Source organism: Haliotis cracherodii, unplaced genomic scaffold (assembly GCF_022045235.1).
Source record: "Haliotis cracherodii isolate W230 unplaced genomic scaffold, xgHalCrac1.p SCAF_16, whole genome shotgun sequence".
In the NCBI taxonomy this organism is placed as follows: domain Eukaryota; kingdom Metazoa; phylum Mollusca; class Gastropoda; order Lepetellida; family Haliotidae; genus Haliotis; species Haliotis cracherodii.
The window spans coordinates 14873119-14894300 of NW_027266271.1; the positions used below are offsets into that span (position 1 = coordinate 14873119).

A 21182-nucleotide genomic window follows, 5' to 3' on the forward strand; every position below is an offset into this window, starting at 1 on the left:
TCCACTAGGCCACAGAGGTGGTTTCAAGGATCAAGGAAAATCTTGACTGACAAAAATGATCAACAAACAGTGGAATTTTCTAAAATACTTGTTGAATATGAGAAAAATTTTAACTATTCCAGTGGGCTCTCTTTCAACAAGCTAAAATCAGCCAACATCTCTTCAGTATTGTCCAGTATTGATAGTCATGTCTACCATTACAAGAAATATTAGATTAACATGTTCCCCTGTCAATGAATAAATTTGTCTGTCGCAAAATCGATTAACCAAAAACAGCAAAACGTGGAATTTTACATAAACCTTCCACATGATACAGGTGATGACCAATCAACACAAGGAGAACTAATCAGGCGATAATAGAGTTCTTGAGTGATGGAACTGCAGACAAAGTGCTGTCTGGCTTCTAAAGGTTAGGTAATACCCGTCATCTCCTTAATAAGAACCGACAGCCCTGATTGAAGTGGAGGCTGTAGGTACTGTAAGCATGGTAAGTCACCACCAGATCACAGGAGGGTTGATCAGACTGTTCAATCTGACATTTCAAGTCCAGGAGTGCTATTGGAGTGAATGAGGTGGGTTTAACAGTTAACTACTAGTACAATATTTTATATATATCCATTCATATTCATATATACCAGGCAAAGGAAAGTGTACACTTGAAAATTTGACACCTTATAATTACAAATGTTATCTAAATGTTACTTGGCTGAAAACAGTCCCCGAAGGACAGCAAACTTTAAGGTCCAAAACCCAATCATGATTCCAGTATCAAATAACCTTTTCTTGTTTGATTCACGTTTTAATCACCATCAAACATGCGTGTATACTTTCGTTAGACTAACACTTAGTCAATGAAAACATTTCTTTGAAATAATAATGTATACTTTTCTTCAAAAGAACCTTTCCTCTTCATTGTGGAATCAAGGAAACTAGACTTGGTTTAGTCTACCCAAGACTTGACTAGGCTTTTAGTAAAAAATAATCTATATATGTATATAAATTCCAGTCATGGCGCAGGACTGTTTGCCTGGCAGTTTATAAATATATGCCGGGAGAACCCCCATGAGCACGAGTATGGTGCTGACAAACCAAGCAACATGATCAGGGCAAACCAGCATTTGAGTACTATTGGAACAAGCAACAGTTTCAGCTGAGGCACTTCTAATCCATCTACCCCACGAGAGCTGTCGCGTTCAATTGGCACCGTTCAAACAGACCAGTTCGCCTACGTCTCCTTACTCAATCAACAACATATGATGGCATATTTTGCCCTTTCAAAGACCTCCATACCATTGTTATTTCTCCTTCATCAGAGTGCCAAGCAGATACCACACTGTATGTTCCATCAAGTTCCTTCTCAATCACCTTCAACAGGGGGCGGTCGGGTAGCATTCGCTCGTCACGCTGAAGACCCGGGTTTGATTCCCGACATGGGTACAATGTGTGAGGCCCATTTCTGGTGTCCCCCGCCGTGATTTTGCTGGGATATTGCTAAAAATGGCATTAAACCATACTCACTCACTCACCTTCAACTTTGCATCGCTATGATTCCTTCATATTGAAAACCATTTTACCTCAATTTAGTTTAACATGGGCCTGAAGGAATCTTACATGGACCTCACCTGGGACTCGTTCCACAAAGCTGATCTTAGCGCTAAGACTATTGTAAGTCTATGTTAAAGCACAGGAGTTATGATCACCTTAGCACTAAGATTGCTTTTTGAACGGGACCCTGGATGATCCATGGTCCCAATGGAGAATCTAGGGCAAAAAAGATCCCATTCCATGTGGGAATTCACATGATGGATCCCTGGTACCCCAAGCTCTCTCCAGTGAATGAGTGGGTGAGTGAGTGAGTGAGTGAGTGAGTGAGTGAGTGTGTGAGTGAGTGAGTGGGGTTTAACATCAATAGCTGACAATGGCAGTTGTCAAAAGAATTGTGATGAGGTGAGGAAGTTCAGAGGTCAGCGATAAACCAAGTGAAAGAACATCTGTTATGGTACATACATCACCTTCAATGCCTGTACATACATCACCTTTAATGTCTGTCAAGTTTCACATTGATACATGAATAATTGACTTCCATGAACACATTATGACTGACGCACACGCACCCACACACATACATCAAGCATCACTGATATATAAATAATGTGATAATGAGCAGGTGATGAGTCAAGCTGACGTTTATCATATGGTGGCCATGATCACAGTATGTCTACTCTCCCCACTCCTCAACACCCACCAATACTTGTGTTTTCAGGTAGGTTCAAAATGATTGTTCAATTTACTGTACATATGGGTATATTAGATAACAGACAGCCTTGTAGGCAAAACCCTCAGATGGTTAATACTCATATTACAAGAAAAGGATACTTACTTATCAGACACAAGCTTACATGAGGTTTCTTTATTAGCAGTTACAGAGGTCATAGAAATGCCAGGGATACAGTAAGATCAGTAGGGCATAAACAGATCACTACCCCCACACTCCTCACCCCCACCCCCAGACCCCCACACTCCTCACCCCCATCTCCTCACCCCATACTCCTCACCCCACACTCCTCACCCCCACACTCCTTACCCCACACTCCTGACCCCACACTCCTCACCCCCACACTCCTCATCCCACACTCCTCACCCCACACTCCTCACCCCCACACTCCTCACCCCCATCTCCTGACCCCACACTCCTGACCCCACACTCCTCACCCCCACACTCCTCATCCCACACTCCTCACCCCCACACTCCTCACCCCCACACTCCTCACCCCCATCTCCTGACCCCACACTCCTCACCCCACACTCCTCACCCCCACACTCCTCACCCCCACACTCCTCACCCCCATCTCCTGACCCCACACTCCTCACCCCACACTCCTCACCCCCACACTCCTCACCCCCACACTCCTCACCCCCATCTCCTGACCCCACACTCCTCACCCCACACTCCTCACCCCATACTCCTCACCCCCATCTCCTGACCCCACACTCCTCATCCCACACTCCTCACCCCCACACTCCTCACCCCACACTCCTCACCCCCACACTCCTCATCCCACACTCCTCACCCCACACTCCTCACCCCACACTCCTCATCCCACACTCCTTACCCCACACTCCTCACCCCACACTCCTCACCCCCACACCCCCATCTCCTCACCCCACACTCCTCACCCCCACACTCCTCACCCCACACTCCTCACTCCTCATCCCACACTCCTCACCCCACACTCCTCATCCCACACTCCTTACCCCACACTCCTCACCCCACACTCCTCACCCCACACTCCTCATCCCACACTCCTCACCCCCATCTCCTGACCCCACACTCCTCACCCCCACACTCCTCACCCCCACACTCCTCACCCCCATCTCCTGACCCCACACTCCTCACCCCACACTCCTCACCCCCACACTCCTCACCCCCACACTCCTCACCCCCATCTCCTGACCCCACACTCCTGACCCCACACTCCTGACCCCACACTCCTCACCCCCACACTCCTCACCCCCACACTCCTCACCCCCATCTCCTGACCCCACACTCCTCACCCCACACTCCTCACCCCATACTCCTCACCCCCATCTCCTGACCCCACACTCCTCATCCCACACTCCTCACCCCCACACTCCTCACCCCACACTCCTCACCCCCACACTCCTCATCCCACACTCCTCACCCCACACTCCTCACCCCACACTCCTCATCCCACACTCCTTACCCCACACTCCTCACCCCACACTCCTCACCCCCACACCCCCATCTCCTGACCCCACACTCCTCACCCCACACTCCTCACCCCCACACTCCTCACCCCACACTCCTCACTCCTCATCCCACACTCCTCACCCCACACTCCTCATCCCACACTCCTTACCCCACACTCCTCACCCCACACTCCTCACCCCACACTCCTCATCCCACACTCCTCACCCCACACTCCTCATCCCACACTCCTCACCCCACACTCCTCACCCCCACACTCCTCACCCCCATCTCCTGACCCCACACTCCTCACCCCCACACTCCTCATCCCACACTCCTCACCCCACACTCCTCACCCCCACACTCCTCACCCCCATCTCCTGACCCCACACTCCTGACCCCACACTCCTCACCCCCACACTCCTCACCCCCACACTCCTCACCCCCATCTCCTGACCCCACACTCCTCACCCCACACTCCTCACCCCCACACTCCTCACCCCCACACTCCTCACCCCCATCTCCTGACCCCACACTCCTGACCCCACACTCCTCACCCCACACTCCTCACCCCCACACTCCTCACCCCCACACTCCTCACCCCCATCTCCTGACCCCACACTCCTCACCCCACACTCCTCACCCCATACTCCTCACCCCCATCTCCTGACCCCACACTCCTCATCCCACACTCCTCACCCCCACACTCCTCACCCCACACTCCTCACCCCCACACTCCTCATCCCACACTCCTCACCCCACACTCCTCACCCCACACTCCTCATCCCACACTCCTTACCCCACACTCCTCACCCCACACTCCTCACCCCCACACCCCCATCTCCTGACCCCACACTCCTCACCCCACACTCCTCACCCCCACACTCCTCACCCCACACTCCTCACTCCTCATCCCACACTCCTCACCCCACACTCCTCATCCCACACTCCTTACCCCACACTCCTCACCCCACACTCCTCACCCCACACTCCTCATCCCACACTCCTCACCCCACACTCCTCATCCCACACTCCTCACCCCACACTCCTCATCCCACTCCTCATCCCACACTCCTCACCCCACACTCCTCATCCCAATCCTCATCCCACACTCCTCACCCCACACTCCTCACCCCCACACTCCTCATCCCACACTCCTCATCCCACACTCCTTACCCCACACTCCTCACCCCACTCCTCAACCCACACTCCTTACCCCACACTCCTCACCCCACTCCTCAACCCACACTCCTCACCCCACACTCCTCACCCCACTCCACAACCCACACTCCTCACCCCACCTCCTGATCCCAATTCCATACCTATATTTTAAAGCATAGTTAACATTAATACACTGTAAATTGTATAGGTGATTGGGTACAAAAGTATACAAATAACAATACCATGAACAAGAAATTTGTCATGAATACTATGCAAGAGAAGCTAAAGAATGAATTGAGTGCTGATTAACACTGCACTCAGCAATATTCAAGCTATGTGACGGCGGTCTGTAAATAATCATGTCTGGACCAGACAATCCAGTGATGGATATTATGAGCATCGATCCATGCAATCAGGATACAATGACATGCATCAACCAAGTCTGTGAAGCTGACGACCTGATTCTGTTCGTTGCCTCTTACGACAAGCATAGTCAACTTTTACCTCAAGCATGGTTTGCTGAAGACCTATTCTAACCTGGTGTGAAAGATTAACAAGTTACGCGAAAAAGATCAGGTGCTCTCTAGCTTCTCTTGAGTAGAATAATTTCAACAAAATTACATCATTACTGAACTCAAGGTGCCAAAAACCAAAAAGGACTCCTCCTTTGCAAAAAACTGTGTCAACTCTTGTTGGGAGTTCAGTAGTCCTGCACCATGACTGTGGAATATATGTATTTCATATAAACAAAACCAAAGTAGATATACATAAAAAGTAAGTCAAACCAGCTCTACTCCACATATGAAATCATCATCGGGAGAATTATTTCAGGAAAATTATTTGATTTATTTTTAGAGGATAGAAAAGTATTGTGTAATAAAAGATTTCACAGACAATATGTAAATCTTCAAGTCCAGATACTGTTTGTGTTTTATTCTGCCTCAGCAAAAGCTAGAATCATTCAACAACACTTAATGCATCGATCTCCATTTTCTGACAGATAGGTTCATACGACAACATAAAATACATCTCCTTTGCGTCATATCCAACCATACCATTTTTGTTGAGATCTTTATTTTTTTTCAGAAACTCCAGTGTTCATCCCTGTAAACCAGTGCATCATATCACTGTCACAATATGATCCTGTTCCGCCACATTCTTACAACCCTAATACCATGCAGAAAACTTCCCACTGCACTACGTGACAAAACAGAAGCCACAGAGGATTGCAAGATATTTTTAAGCTAATATTAATTCTCAGTCTCAACCCATGCAAATATAGTGACAGGGCCCCGTTCCACAAAGCGATCTTAACACTAAGGTGATCGTAACTCCCATACTTTAACACAGGCTTACGATCAACGTAGCGCTAAGGCCGCTTTGTGGAACAGGACCCAGGTCATTATCCCCAAGAAGTAATCCCCATTTCAATGCATGACTACATGCTGTAGTCCGCCTAAAGATGTCAAGAAAATCTGTAAATTCGAACATCAAAGACACATCTATTACTCAGCACTCTTGTAAGAAGCATCAAGTTGGATGTATAAGGACCAATATGTGTGATGAGAATAGTGGTAAATCCATTACGTGATGAGCTGGTATCCCATGATGCACTGCAGTACATCTCCCATTGGCATGCTGAAGCCAATTAAGATGGAATAAGGATGAGACAATGCTGTCTGGCCGTGCCCAGCAAGCTCCGGAGCTACGAGGAACAACATGTGTATGAACTGCTGGGAACGACATTATCCTGCTCAGTTTACAGACAATTCAATTTGCCTTTTTTAAACCAGAACTACACATTTCAAATACAGGCTTCCTACCCGCCCAGTATCAGGCAACAACGTCATGGACCACTGGCTAAGGTCCATTTTCAGTTCCGGCTAATTCTGTCCAACACTTCCAATCATGTCCAATGTCAGCATGATAAAGTGAGTTTGTTATTGTACCTTTTGACTATTTCTTAAAATATTACAAATCCTGCTTGAACTCTGAAAAGCAATTAAGGCATCCCAACCAAGGATAAGTCAAATAAATCGGTTGTGCCATTTATGGGACAAATCACACAATCTATTTAACAAAATCTATGCAAGAGATGATAACATGACACCAATCTTAAGAAAATGTTTTCTTAATAACTCATAATATGTTCTTTACTACTCAGATTTCAACCCTGCAGCTTGAATAAACTGTAGAAATCCTATTAGCAGACTTAACATAAAGGCAGGAATTCATACATCTGTCAATGACTCCTGAAACCTTCAAAAATATACAGACTGTTTAGTTTCTCATAAATATCAGGTTCTGTGTGAAAAGGAATAAAGCAAGTAGAAACATCATCAAAATACCTCCTATTTCATCTCGGCAGTTAAAGAAACATCCCCTGTGTTTAGACTGGTGCCCTGCCCACTAGGACAGACAAACTTTAACAGAATTCCATATGTTTATGTGGAGATAGTTGTTGGAAGACAGCACTGGAATGTGTGCATAAACATTCAAGAAGGCTGCTTTCCTACAAACATTCACAGACTTTATGGCCAAGTGGTTGGTCATGGTGAGTGATAAATCAACATCAACTGATCTTATTGAGTGAGGCCTCTTCAGCTCTTGAAAAGGTCATATTAAGGCTAAATTTATCAGCACTTAAAAAATCTCTTTGAATTGATGAAACAGTAAGTACATCAAATTTTCTTCATTTTGAAATCACTCATAATTGATATATGATACTCAAAATAGGTCAAAGAACACTTGATTCTTTCATATTACGATAGTTCATCCGTCATGCCATGCCAGATAACTACTTTTGAGTAATATATCGTCCAGTAGCCTATTTTCGAAAGACGCCTATTTTCGAACATCTGTATTTGATTTGTCGATATAATGAGAGGTGTGACATCATCAAATCTGCCACCTTGAGGGTGCACATGTTCAGCCTGTCAACTTTGGGTTTATGTACAAAACTGTACATCAGTCAGGACAGTCCATCGTCATTCAGAATATTGATGTCCGTGTCATGATAATAGGAAGAGTAAAATAGTGTGAACACTATAATTGGACAAATATTCATATTTTGCTAATAGATTTCAAACTTTCAATTACTTTTGAGTTTAAATGCCAACCTGCAAGAATAATGTTGAGAAATATGTGCCAAAACTTGTCTGTTTATTCATGGAAACCCTGCTAAAGTACGAAATCAATCAGGTGTTCGAAAATAGTTGACGTCACAGATAAGTTTACAGATACGGTTATGGAGGTCACACCTTTTATCAAGGATTTGTTTTCTTTCGGAATGTAGCTGAATTCTGTTGCTGAAGACATCACCTACTGGTATGAAGCCGAATTTGAGTTTTGATTCACTCGTCCCTCGAAATATCAGCAATGCCATCTTAACTGTTCAAAAATAGGGTATATCAGGATATATGAACGGCATGAAACCAAACAGGTTAAGTTAATAACATGATCAATACGTCCACAGACTCATCATGTTTCAGATCAGGCCGATCAATGACATATAATTTAGTATTCATTAACATCAAAGTGTGTTCAGCTACACTTGGTCTGCCCTACAATGAAGGAACAGTGACTCTTTGTCCTATTTCTATACTATATAGCCCATAACATCCATACTGCAAGAGCTACCATGAGTTACGAGCATCGAACAGGTCACTCTGCAGGTAGTGCCATGTGTTATTCCCATGGCTGAATAATGAACTCTCAACAGTAACACAACTGCATGAAACAGTAATTACATCTGCCAATCCTATCCCCTACAAAGTCAAAGAGAGATAGAGCTACTATCAATAATATGCCATTAAGAGAGTTCCATGCACCTCCCCGAAGATAACAATGGTATTGATACAACCACAGGCTGACTATAACTGAAGGTTAATACAGTGATTTAAAGCTATAATCAAATCATCCCAAAACCTGCACTATACAGCCCTCCAAGGGGCAACTGTAAGAAATATCAGCTGGTCTTGGAATTGAAAATAATTTAAACAGAACTCAGATAGCCTTGTTTGTAACACATTGCTGAATACAAATCTCTTTGAGAATATGCAGTTAACCTAATCAAATCTGGCTTCTCTAATTTGAGTTACTCTTAAGACAAATCAGCTGGATAGTTTAGCTGGTGTCTGATAAATTGAAGGGACTTTATTTGAGAAGTTTAAGGAATTAACCTTGTAACCCAAGGATTGAATAACAAACAGTTCAGGGTCACACAATGATCACTGCAATCAAATCAGCCTATTCAGAATTTAATCACTTTGAGACAGAGCAACTCAAGAAATGAGATGGTCTTGGAAGTGAAGGAAATTCCCCTAAGAAATCCATTCTGTGATTTATTGCTAAAAATAGTGCCATGGCACTGTAGCTCACCTGGAATTGTAGTCAACAGATTAATACTTCAACAGAGACAGTCCCTAAAAAAAGAGAATATTTTCTTCATAAATACTGAGGACAAACACAGCAAAATCCTAATGATTTGAACAAAGTATTCATTCACATACATTCACATACATGACATAGTGCACAAAGGAAACCAGACAAATAGACCGCGACATAAACTCACCTGACTTTCAGTCAGGTGAGCTAAAAACACCAACTATTGCTGAAGATGAAATAAAAAGGTGATTCATTTATATTTATTGCAGCTTTTTACAGAATCAGCTGTATCATACTTTTCTCAGCTATCGGTAGAAGGATTCTTTAAAACTGAAAATGGAGCAAGCTGTATATGCCTACCACTTAGCTGAAACCGACAAAGGTAGGGTGTCATTGACACTGTTCTACAAGCTTTTAGCAATAAGAAACACACTTCACACACTGTCCACACGTGAGGAATAAAACTCAGACTTTCAGAGGGACAAGCAAACATCTTAAGCACAAGGTTTCCGTACCTTTGCAGTGAGTATGGTATTTATGCTGCTTTTAGCAACATTGCAGCAATATCACGTAGGGGGGGGGGGACACCAAAAATGGGCTTCACACATTGTACCCATGTCGGGAATCGACCCCGGGTCTTCAGCAAGACGAGCATATGCTTTAACCACTAGACTACATGACCATTCCCTGCACCGCTGCATCTCAAAGTGATATGGTCTCAGAATGCACATATACTACTTACTCAATACTAGTTAAACACACACAGTTTGAAGGATGTGTGTTGCAATACCCACCATCTATGACAGATTAACCATAGTCACATGAAAAAATCAGGTGTTCTTTAACTTCTTTTATGTATCATACACCATCAAATGAGTGAAGAGCAATATTCCAGCAATATCGCAGCGGGGTACACCAGAAATGGGCTTCACACATTGTACCCATGTTAGGAATCAAACTCGGGTCTTCGGCATAACGAGCGAACTCTTTAACCACTAGGCTACCCGACAGCCCTTACACCATCAAAGCACTGTACACTGACTTAAGTACCTGAAAACAAATGAACTAAATCCACAGATGAACTTGTGTATGGAAATACTTGCACAACATTGAGAGACCAGCTGCTGACGCTAAACACAACTGCACCATGGACCATAAGAAGTTTTGGCCTTCGCCTGATACATCCATTACCACCAAGAAAATCAAAGCCTACTTTAAAGGGGCATCTGCAGTAGAAACTACCGCAGTCTAGTGGGCGGAGCTTATACGAGTGATCTGACAGGAATGTGACATCATGATAATACACAAATTTCACTGGTTAATGCGTAAATGGGTGAAGTCACATAAACACCCACCCATGTGGGCTGTTTGACAACAAGGATGGAAGTTTTTATGGTAATAAATATCCATCTAACGATTCCAAAACTTTTCAACAACGCATAGGTCCTTGGTTTCAAAACCTACCCGTCATGTCGTCTTCACATCTTCATAAAATGATGCAGTGGAATGTCCACGATTTATCAGACACAGTCCAACACAAAAAATACAGTTCTGCGCTATTCTCTTGACGACTAATCTTTTCCATGTGCAGCCTGATTGGGCACAGACTTAAAGACAGTCTGAAAGTCATTGCTGCATGAAGTATGAAACTGCCCTCTAGCTAACGTTGAGTGAGTGAGTGAGTGAGTTTGATTTTACGCCGCTTTCAGCAATATTTCAGCAATATTTCAGCAATATCACGGCGGGGACACCAGAAATGGGCTTCACACATTGTACCCATGTCGGGAATCGAACCCGGGTCTTCGGCGTGACGAGCGAACGCTTTAACCAGTCTCAAAGTCATTGCTACATGAAGTATGAAACTGACCTCTAGCTAACGTTGAGTGAGTGAGTGAGTGAGTTTGATTTTACGCCGCTTTCAGCAATATTCCAGCAATATCACGGCGGGGGACACCAGAAATGGGCTTCACACACTGTACTCATGTCGAGAATCGAACCCAGGTCTTCAGCGTGACGAGCGACCGCTTTAACCACCAGGCTACCCGACTGCCCTTCAGAGACATGACGAGCAAACGCTTTAACCACCAGGCGACCGGGCCAAAATTATGGACTGAGAATCTGTATCAGCATTTTGATCTAATACTTTCGTGTAGCTCTGCTTGTCTCTAAGGCTAGTGAGATACAGTGTCAGTGGTCCTTAGGTTTAGTGAAGCACCACTCTTGCAGTTTTAAAGAGACAAAGTGTAGGTTCAAGCAATATCTGTTTTATGGCCAACCAATTTGGAAACTGACCACACTGTAGTGAAGAAAAATGTCTCTGTCAGTGCAGTGCAGTACAGTGTTAGTGGTCCTTAGGTTTAGTGAAGAACCACTCTTGCATTTTTAAAGAGACAAAGTGTAGGTTCAAGCAATATCTGTTTTATGGCCAACCAATTTGGAAACTGACCACACTGTAGTGAAGAGAAATGTCTCTGTCAGTGCATCTCCATCATTCATCCATTCCTGGAAGACAGAAATATGATGAGCCCCAGCGCTTCATTTCCAGCTTCATGAAACAGCCTCCCCCCTGAGGAAGATACAAGAGACTTCTGCAAGCCAGGCCAGTCTGTGTCTTGACACTACTAAAGTGTCCCAACTGTAAGAACAGTGACAATTCTAAAGACCTAATGATTATTAAACTGACATAACTTCCGAGAACCAATAGTGGCTTGATGGCTCACCTACCAAATCCATTCTAAACTGACATAACTTCCAAGAACCAATAGTGGCTTGATCGCTCATCTACCAAATCCATTCTAAACTGACATAACTTCCGAGAACCAATAGTGGCTTGATCGCTCATCTACCAAATCCATTCTAAACTGACATAACTTCCGAGAACCAATAGTGGCTTGATGGCTCACCTACCAAATCCATTCTAAACTGACATAACTTCCAAGAACCAATAGTGGCTTGATCGCTCATCTACCAAATCCATTCTAAACTGACATAACTTCCAAGAACCAAAAGTGGCTTGATGGCTCATCTACCAAATCCATTCTAAACTGACATAACTTCTGAGAACCAATAGTGGCTTGATGGCTCATCTACCAAATCCATTCTAAACTGACATAACTTCCAAGAACCAATAGTGGCTTGATCGCTCATCTACCAAATCCATTCTAAATTGACATAACTTCTGAGAACCAATACTGGTGGCTTGATGGCTCATCTACCAAATCCATTCTAAACTGACATAACTTCCAAGAACCAATAGTGGCTTGATCGCTCATCTACCAAATCAATTCTAAACTGACATTACTTCCAAGAACCAATAGTGGGAGCTTGATGGCTCATCTACCAAATCCATTCTAAGCTGACATAACATCCAAGAACCAATAGTGGTGGCTTAATGGCTCATCTACCAAATCCATTCTAAACTGACATAACTTCCAAGAACCAATAGTGGCTTGATCGCTCATCTACCAAATCCATTCTAAACTGACATAACTTCCAAGAACCAAAAGTGGCTTGATGGCTCATCTACCAAATCCATTCTAAACTGACATAACTTCTGAGAACCAATAGTGGCTTGATGGCTCATCTACCAAATCCATTCTAAACTGACATAACTTCCAAGAACCAATAGTGGCTTGATCGCTCATCTACCAAATCCATTCTAAATTTACATAACTTCTGAGAACCAATACTGGTGGCTTGATGGCTCATCTACCAAATCCATTCTAAACTGACATAACTTCCAAGAACCAATAGTGGCTTGATCGCTCATCTACCAAATCAATTCTAAACTGACATTACTTCCAAGAACCAATAGTGGTAGCTTGATGGCTCATCTACCAAATCCATTCTAAGCTGACATAACATCCAAGAACCAATAGTGGTGGCTTAATGGCTCATCTACCAAATCCATTCTAAACTGACATAACTTCCAAGAACCAATAGTGGCTTGATCGCTCATCTACCAAATCCATTCTAAACTGACATAACTTCCAAGAACCAAAAGTGGCTTGATGGCTCATCTACCAAATCCATTCTAAACTGACATAACTTCTGAGAACCAATAGTGGCTTGATGGCTCATCTACCAAATCCATTCTAAACTGACATAACTTCCAAGAACCAATAGTGGCTTGATCGCTCATCTACCAAATCCATTCTAAATTGACATAACTTCTGAGAACCAATACTGGTGGCTTGATGGCTCATCTACCAAATCAATTCTAAACTGACATAACTTCCAAGAACCAATAGTGGCTTGATCGCTCATCTACCAAATCCACTCTAAGCTGACATAACATCCAAGAACCAATAGTGGTGGCTTAATGGCTCATCTACCAAATCCATTCTAAACTGACATAACTTCCAAGAACCAATTGTGGCTTGATGTTTCATTTACCAAATCCATTCTAAGCTGACATAACATCCAAGAACCAATAGTGGTGGCTTAATGGCTCATCTACCAAATCCATTCTAAACTGACATAACTTCCAAGAACCAATTGTGGCTTGATGTTTCATTTACCAAATCCATTCTAAGCTGACATAACATCCAAGAACCAATAGTGGTGGCTTAATGGCTCATCTACCAAATCCATTCTAAACTGACATAACTTCCAAGAACCAATTGTGGCTTGATGTTTCATTTACCAAATCCATTCTAAGCTGACATAACATCCAAGAACCAATATTGGTGGCTTAATGGCTCATCTACCAAATCCATTCTAAACTGACATAACATCCAAGAACCAATAGTGGTGGCTTAATGGCTCATCTACCAAATCCATTCTAAGCTGACATAACTTCTGAGAACCAACAGTGGTACATATCCTATAAAAGCATCTTAGAAGCACATGTCTGTTTCCTGTACTGTATGTCTGTTTCCTCTCCTGCTAGTCTGTTTCCTCTACTGCATGACTTCAAAGGCCTGCATGATTTTCATGAAATACTGTATTTGACGTAATAAGCGCCCAGGGCACTCTCAAAAAAAGAAATATGGGGCTCTTATTAGAATATAATGTGGGTGAGAAAAAAAACAGGGTGGTAAGAACGTAAATTATGTGGTTTATGCTAACAGCCTGAAATGATACAAAAGAAAAGTCTGTGCGTATTATACACGACAGACAGGGGTGCCAATTGGGATTGTTCACTAGCCAATATATAAGCAAAGATCGCCATAGGCACTTATTAGCGCGGGGCACTCATTATGTTGAATACGGTAAATGACAAGTTTCATTGGCTTCTTGAAAGCTTTGACATTTTCTTTACCACTCACGTTTTGGTATTTTGATATGTTCGTGGTCTGATATTTCATCCGACTAGAAAGTAAAAACATAATGTTGTGACTTCCTAGTATGAGCCTGTTAGCTTAATGCTGCTGTTTCTTCTTAGCAATAATGATTTATGAAACAGAGTCCACACAAATCTTGTTTACAGATGGTTAAAGTCCAATATATTCCTCAATGAAAGAGGCACTATAGTGAAATATCAAACCGTTGTTAGGGCTGATTTGAAAAAGGTGAGAGTTGAGTCATTTATCTCAGAATTTAGGTTTTTATATTGAAATATATCATAATTCTAATGTTGTTACCTGGACAAGACTTTCTGAAATATTCTTTTCAAAATATGGTAAGGACCATCTGATTCTTTCATATAACAAGTTGTCTTGGCATGCCAGATTAACTATACAGCAGAACATGGATATTATGAACACAGATCGAGCGAACAAACGGATACAACAAACTGTTACCTCATATCCGATTTATCTCATAAAATTTACGTACATAACAAACTCTCCACAGCGAACTAACATATATAGCTAACTGATACCTGATCCCTGATTTATCTCCTCTGTTTTATCACATAAAATTTACGTACATAACAAACTCTCCACAGCGAACTAACATATATAGCAAACTGATACCTGATCCCTGATTTATCTCCTCTATTTTATCACATAAAAATTATGTGCATAACAAACACTCTGAGCAAACTAACATATATAGCGAACTGATCTATGATCTCCAACAAGCCACAAATACAACTAATTAGCGAACTAAAGAATCTGCGTTCTACTGTAGTAATATGAAAGAATCAGGTGGTCCGTACCTTTTTTTGAGTACTATAAAAGCTAAACCAAAAGTACCACCAAGCTGAAATTTGAATCACACCATATTAAATCAGACACAATGTTCGATTTATTTTGTACACATTTGCAATTCTTGGAGCAAGACATGCTAATAAAACACACAAAGTAACAGATCTGGCCTAACAAGAAGTGTGTCAACTCGTCTAGAAATATCTCGTCCAGACTTTCAAAGTAGTGATGCTCAGGTTCCACTCACAACGTAGTGTGCCAGTCTTGTAGTAAAGACTCTGTGTGGAGTATTCCCCCCGACTGCGTTACACCACTTACACATAATGACATCCCATGATATATCTAAACAGAGTGTGCCAAAACAGTCTGTTAAGTTTCTTCCCCCTCTTTACAGGCACTAACACGCAATCGACTTCTTTTGGGAGGTTCTAAACTCATAAGGTCAACAGAATATGCTTAGCAACTAATAATCTTGACATCCTGAACCATCCCTCTAGGAATATCTGGTTGGCCATACCCTTCTACCAGAGCAAGTGTTCCTGTAGTCTGTCTCCCAGACCATAGAGAATAAATTAAAAAAGGAGTCCAACTCAAGTCTAGAATGATTTGGCAAGTCTAGACTACCTCAGCTCTAAGATCTGAAATCAAGGAACATTCTGGGATTCATTTGAATTTTATTTTTTTTATTTTGTAGATACATTTTTTTAATCAAGATACTATATGTAAGCAAAATGTAATAAATCAAGCTGGAATAATCCTGTGGGAAAGTACAGCTATTGTGGTGGAGGTTGAACTTTGTAAACTTCTAGTACCAAAATGACCTTAATGTTCTCAGAAACATGAACACATCCATCAAAAAAATATAGCAAAAAGATTTCTTTAAAATTCAAAATGCCTCAGAGCTGAACCATTACATTGTCATAAAGAGAAGATGGCCTGTGTATGACACTGAGTTCCTGGACACCGCGACTCATAGCAAGGGCACCTGCGCTCCAATCAAGTAGCCCTGAAGCAGATGAGAGCAACAATGTTCTAAATTACTTCTACAATGTTGCAAGACAGGTCAATGAGAAGCTGGTCCATGTGGAACTGGAAGCTATGTCTCACAAAATGCAGCGTAAGTGCCTGTCAGACAAGACATGATGAGGGGATTTTCAGGACCGTAATTAAACGTCAATTTGGTCCGAGTGACACCCAGATAAATGCTCCTAATCACAACCACAAAGGGCTGGTGAAACGCAGAGGAAACCGATGACAATGCTGGACCAAATCTAGGTCAATACTTTATAAGAATGCACATACAACATCGGAAATTGGCCATCGTCATGCCAAAAACACTCATCATCAAAGAGGTTGTTACCATCGATATGAGGAACACAGAGCAATTTGTAAATGGGCTGTTTGATGGTAAGGGTATTGGATTGGTAGTATTTGTGTATGATGTTCATCTAAAGTGATGTTGTTTATGATAATGATACATTGACGGCCACAGCACCTTGACGTACCTGATCTGACCTGCCACACTGTAATGGCAGGAAACAGGTAACAGGCACATAAAACTATTACAGTGTTATGTGAATGAAGCAACGATTAAATAATCATTACCATGGCAACCATTATAAACAAATGACAACACTCGAGTATTTCAGGGTGACAAACATGATTCTGATATTTTGCTCACCAACCCATAAAAAATACTTTATACAACACAGATCCATTGGGTATTTCATGAAATCCTGAGGGATCATGAAATTAAATCATATTTCATGTTATTTTCAACTATCTTTGTATGGACTTACTTTGAGCAACAGAACATGCTGACTTGATAATATATAACATATATTGCAACACATTTTCCCATGAAAACGAAAAAACACATTGTTTTCCAGAAACAGAATCTTCCAACATTTCTCAACCCGTGAAGTTCCAGGGTAGAACAGATCTTCAGCAACCCATGCTTGCCGTAAAAGGTGAGTATGCTTACCCTAAAAGGCGACTATGCTTGTCGTACGAGGCGACTAACAGGATAGGGTGGTCAGGCTCGCTGACCAGGTTGATACATGTCAACGATCCCAATTGCATGGATCAATGCTCATGATATCAATCACTGGATTGTCTGGTCCAGATTTGATTATTTACAGACTGTCGTCATATAGATGGAATATTGCTGACTGCGGCGTTAAACAACAAACCAACATTTCCCTCATTGACTGCAATTATTTTTAACAACTAGCATTTCCTTCATGAGATAAGCAAAGAGAGTGATCAGAAACTCTTTGGGGAATTATCTGTAGACTTTGTGGTCACCTACAGTGTGCCAAGTGGCCAGTCACATAATTATGTGTCAGCATCATGCTTGAAGAAAGCCCTAAGTGATGTATGAGACATTTGTGAAAGCCGCATGCACAGGTTAAGGTTTCTAGGTTCTGGCACGCCTAAGGGGCACAATTATGCACAGTTCCGCACAGCACAGCACAGCTTAGACACCTGGGCCATTTGTGACCTCCTACTTTCTATCACCACACACCTGAAGTGATTTGAACCTACAATCAAAGGTTTCTGGCATGCCTACATGATGCATCTTGCACAACGAATTGTGGCACCTTAGACGACTGGACCACCCATGCCCCCAATACATACAAGAACTTAACCGGATACCGCAATACCAAACAAAGGGGAGATAACTCCCAAAACTCACCTAGGATCCATGTATAAATTTCATGTAAATAAATTATAAATTGAATTTCTTGTGAATTGTTATGATCATCTTATCCCATTAAGAATATTTCTCAAGATTCCCAAGATTTCGTCAACTCACCCTCAGGAGTGATCTATTAATGATCCACTGATGCACTCACCATGTGAATAACAGTCTGATACTTCCATGAAAAGAACACCTTCCACATGATGCTCAAGCATTTTGCATTATGTATATAGATTAATTTTGCATGCTTCCAACAATTCAATCTGGGGTGGAGTCCCAATATTCATTACACAGTAACACTAATGATCCTCATCTCTCATATACTTTTCTTTTCACCAATCAAAGCAAAGAAGAGTTTTTTAAATTTTGTTTCATATCGATATCTCAGCTATATAGCAACGGGTGTTACGTTCAAACACACTCTGAACTGATACTAAAATACTTAATTTACAATACATCTGTCATTATGAAATAGAAATCATATGGATCAAAAATTAAATTTGGGTGATAAACGAAAAGAAATGCCTGTTTTCTATTGGGAAAGGATATCTTCATGGCTTAGCAGCAATATATCAATGCAGTTGTGAGATGCATAGCCTGGAAGCAGATGCTTCTGTTCACAGACACACATTCAGCAGCACACTTGAACCAACACAACAGAATCAATGCCCAGTATCACATTACAAGACACTGAAACAATTGCAGTTATTCAGGGTCACCTTGGCTTTACAAACACATTATCAGTTGGGCAGATTCTGTGGGGTGAGTAGGTTGGACTGCATATCCTAATATGATACAGTTACACACATGTCGTTTGTTTCTTTGTCTGTTGTTCAACACAGCACTCAACAATATTCCACCTATATGATGGGAGTCTGTAAATAATCGAGTCTGGACCAGACAATCCAGTGAGTGACATCATGAGCATTAATCCATGCAATTGGGATACAATGACATCAATCAAGTTAGCAAAGCGAGCCTTACCACCCAACGCTGTAGTCGCCTCTGATGACAAGCATAGTCACTTTTTATGGCAAGAATGGGTTGCTGAAGACCTATTCTACCCTGGATCTTCAGGCAGCTTTGTCAGCTTTGTGTGGGAGGAAAGCTGTAGATGTCCACCATGGCTTTGGTTTTGACAAGAACAGATGGTCAGGATCAGGTTAATTCCCAGGATCCCACTTATGATTAGCAGATCCTGGCACCATTAAGGGTGACAACTCTAAACAGTGAACCACTTGACCATTCTTTAACACAAGTCAGCAAGATTACAACGATATTATGGCTGTGTGTTTGTAAGTCAAGAGCAGACAAACCAAAGGTCTAGACGTGAAGAAAGACACCATGAATGAGTATGAAGAAACTAAACCAGCATGGTTACACATTGTACACACCACTTAGCTCATGATTCTCACAGTCCTTTCCGCCCAGCCCTAACTGTAAAGCTATAGCCCTAAATGAAGCAAGACTTTATACAGATTTATCTCACTGAGGCTCCTTTCAATATAAATGTCGCTGCTTTTTTCTAAAAACCTTTATTTTTTTCAGATAAGTATTAGTCCCTAGTGTCAGATAATTATTTTTTGCCATTCTTGTGAACAATGTAGTCAATCATGGTAAATATCCATTTTCAATCCATAAATAAAATGTCATTGGCATCCTGAATGCTTATTCAGCCAACCCTTGCACCAGTCAGAGTGCATGGAAACCTATCCTGTCCAGAATACCGACAGAGGATTGACTAAAGGACAAGAGTCTACCATGATCTAGTTATACATCTGCAGTAATTAGATCACAATCAGACAGGGGGACAGATGGAAGCTAACCAATTGCATTGTGTTGGTAGTAAACACGGACCCTCTGTCACGCCAGTCAACACTGTAACCCATGCCATGACATAGTATGGTATTTGTGGTGATATGTGCGTCCAGCCCACTGTAACATGACACATGTTTACATCAACTCCACTGGCAGCAGTGCACAGATACTAACACACAAGTAGCAACATCCTGATCTCAAGGACACAATATCCTCCTCTGCCTCGGCAGCTACCTCCATTCATATTTCTCCCATAATGCACCTACAGGGAAGTATGTAAGTCAAACATCTCAAATTCAATGTTGGTCCTGTTTCATTTATTGAGAAAAGGGGCGGTCGGGTAGCCTAGTGGTTAAAGCGTTCGCTCGTCACGCTGAAGAACCGGGTTCGATTCCCGACATGGGTACAATGTCTGAAGCCCATTTCTGGTGTCCCCTGCCATGATATTGCAGGAATATTGCTAAAAGCTGTGTGAAACCATACTCACTCACTCACCCACTATTGAGAAAAGTGGAAATATTACCATTATGGAGCAGAGCCCTGGTTCGATGTGTCACAAGGGCAGGCACAACCAACTGAGCTATCCAACTCTACCAGTAGGGCAAGACATGCTTTCCCTTTTTGCAAATACTTCAAGTCATCATCGATGTTTAGTGATCCATTCATATAATTTTCACCACTATTCTGCCTTTTTTCCCCCATGGAATCTGTTTCAGCAGATAATAAAAACTGATATTCTCTGGCTTTGACGTTTGTATATATTTGATTGGTTGTAAACTTGAGACAACAATATCAAAAGATGTAACTTATCAGCCAATGAGAGATGATGCATGCCATTGAAGTCCAACAGTTGAACAAATTATGTAGAGATACCTGCTGTATCATATTACATATTGAATTATGTGCAAGTCAACCATATTTACCTACAATTTTGGACTTGCGATCAACAAAATCTGACATTTTTATTCAATTCAAAGAATGTTTGATAAATCTGTAATAACACATTTACAATAAACATTATAACAAGAATTAACACCACCCCACCCCATCCACCCCAAATCTGGTGCAATTCGGAAATGGAGTTTAACCACATTGGCTCATTGCCATTGGATACCTTTGTTCAACATGTCCTTGATAGAAAAAAACCAAAATAATTCTTCAGTATGTATAAAAATCCCCAATCATCAACAGGCACCGTTCACCACGAGACTGATCTGTACAGCAAGTTTCATCTAGAATTATTCAACGGTTTCGGAGTTATGATCCAGAAATGAGTATGACACTCATTTTTAGTATAAGTTCATCTTGTTGT

The 21182-nt window shown here is 42.1% G+C and overlaps 2 protein-coding genes across 9 annotated transcripts in view; both read right to left on the minus strand.

The window, feature by feature from the left end:
* LOC139463861 (poly(rC)-binding protein 3-like) overlaps positions 1-21182 on the minus strand; it is a 348995-nt gene that overhangs the window by 263205 nt on the left and 64608 nt on the right. The window lies entirely within an intron of this gene.
* Positions 2638-4394, minus strand: LOC139463586 (keratin, type II cytoskeletal 2 epidermal-like). Its single transcript, XM_071244857.1, has 4 exons — positions 4339-4394; positions 4052-4247; positions 3340-3478; positions 2638-2924 (listed from the first exon to the last, which is right to left on the minus strand). Exons 1-4 carry the CDS (start codon positions 4392-4394, stop codon positions 2638-2640), a joined length of 678 nt encoding a protein of 225 aa, XP_071100958.1.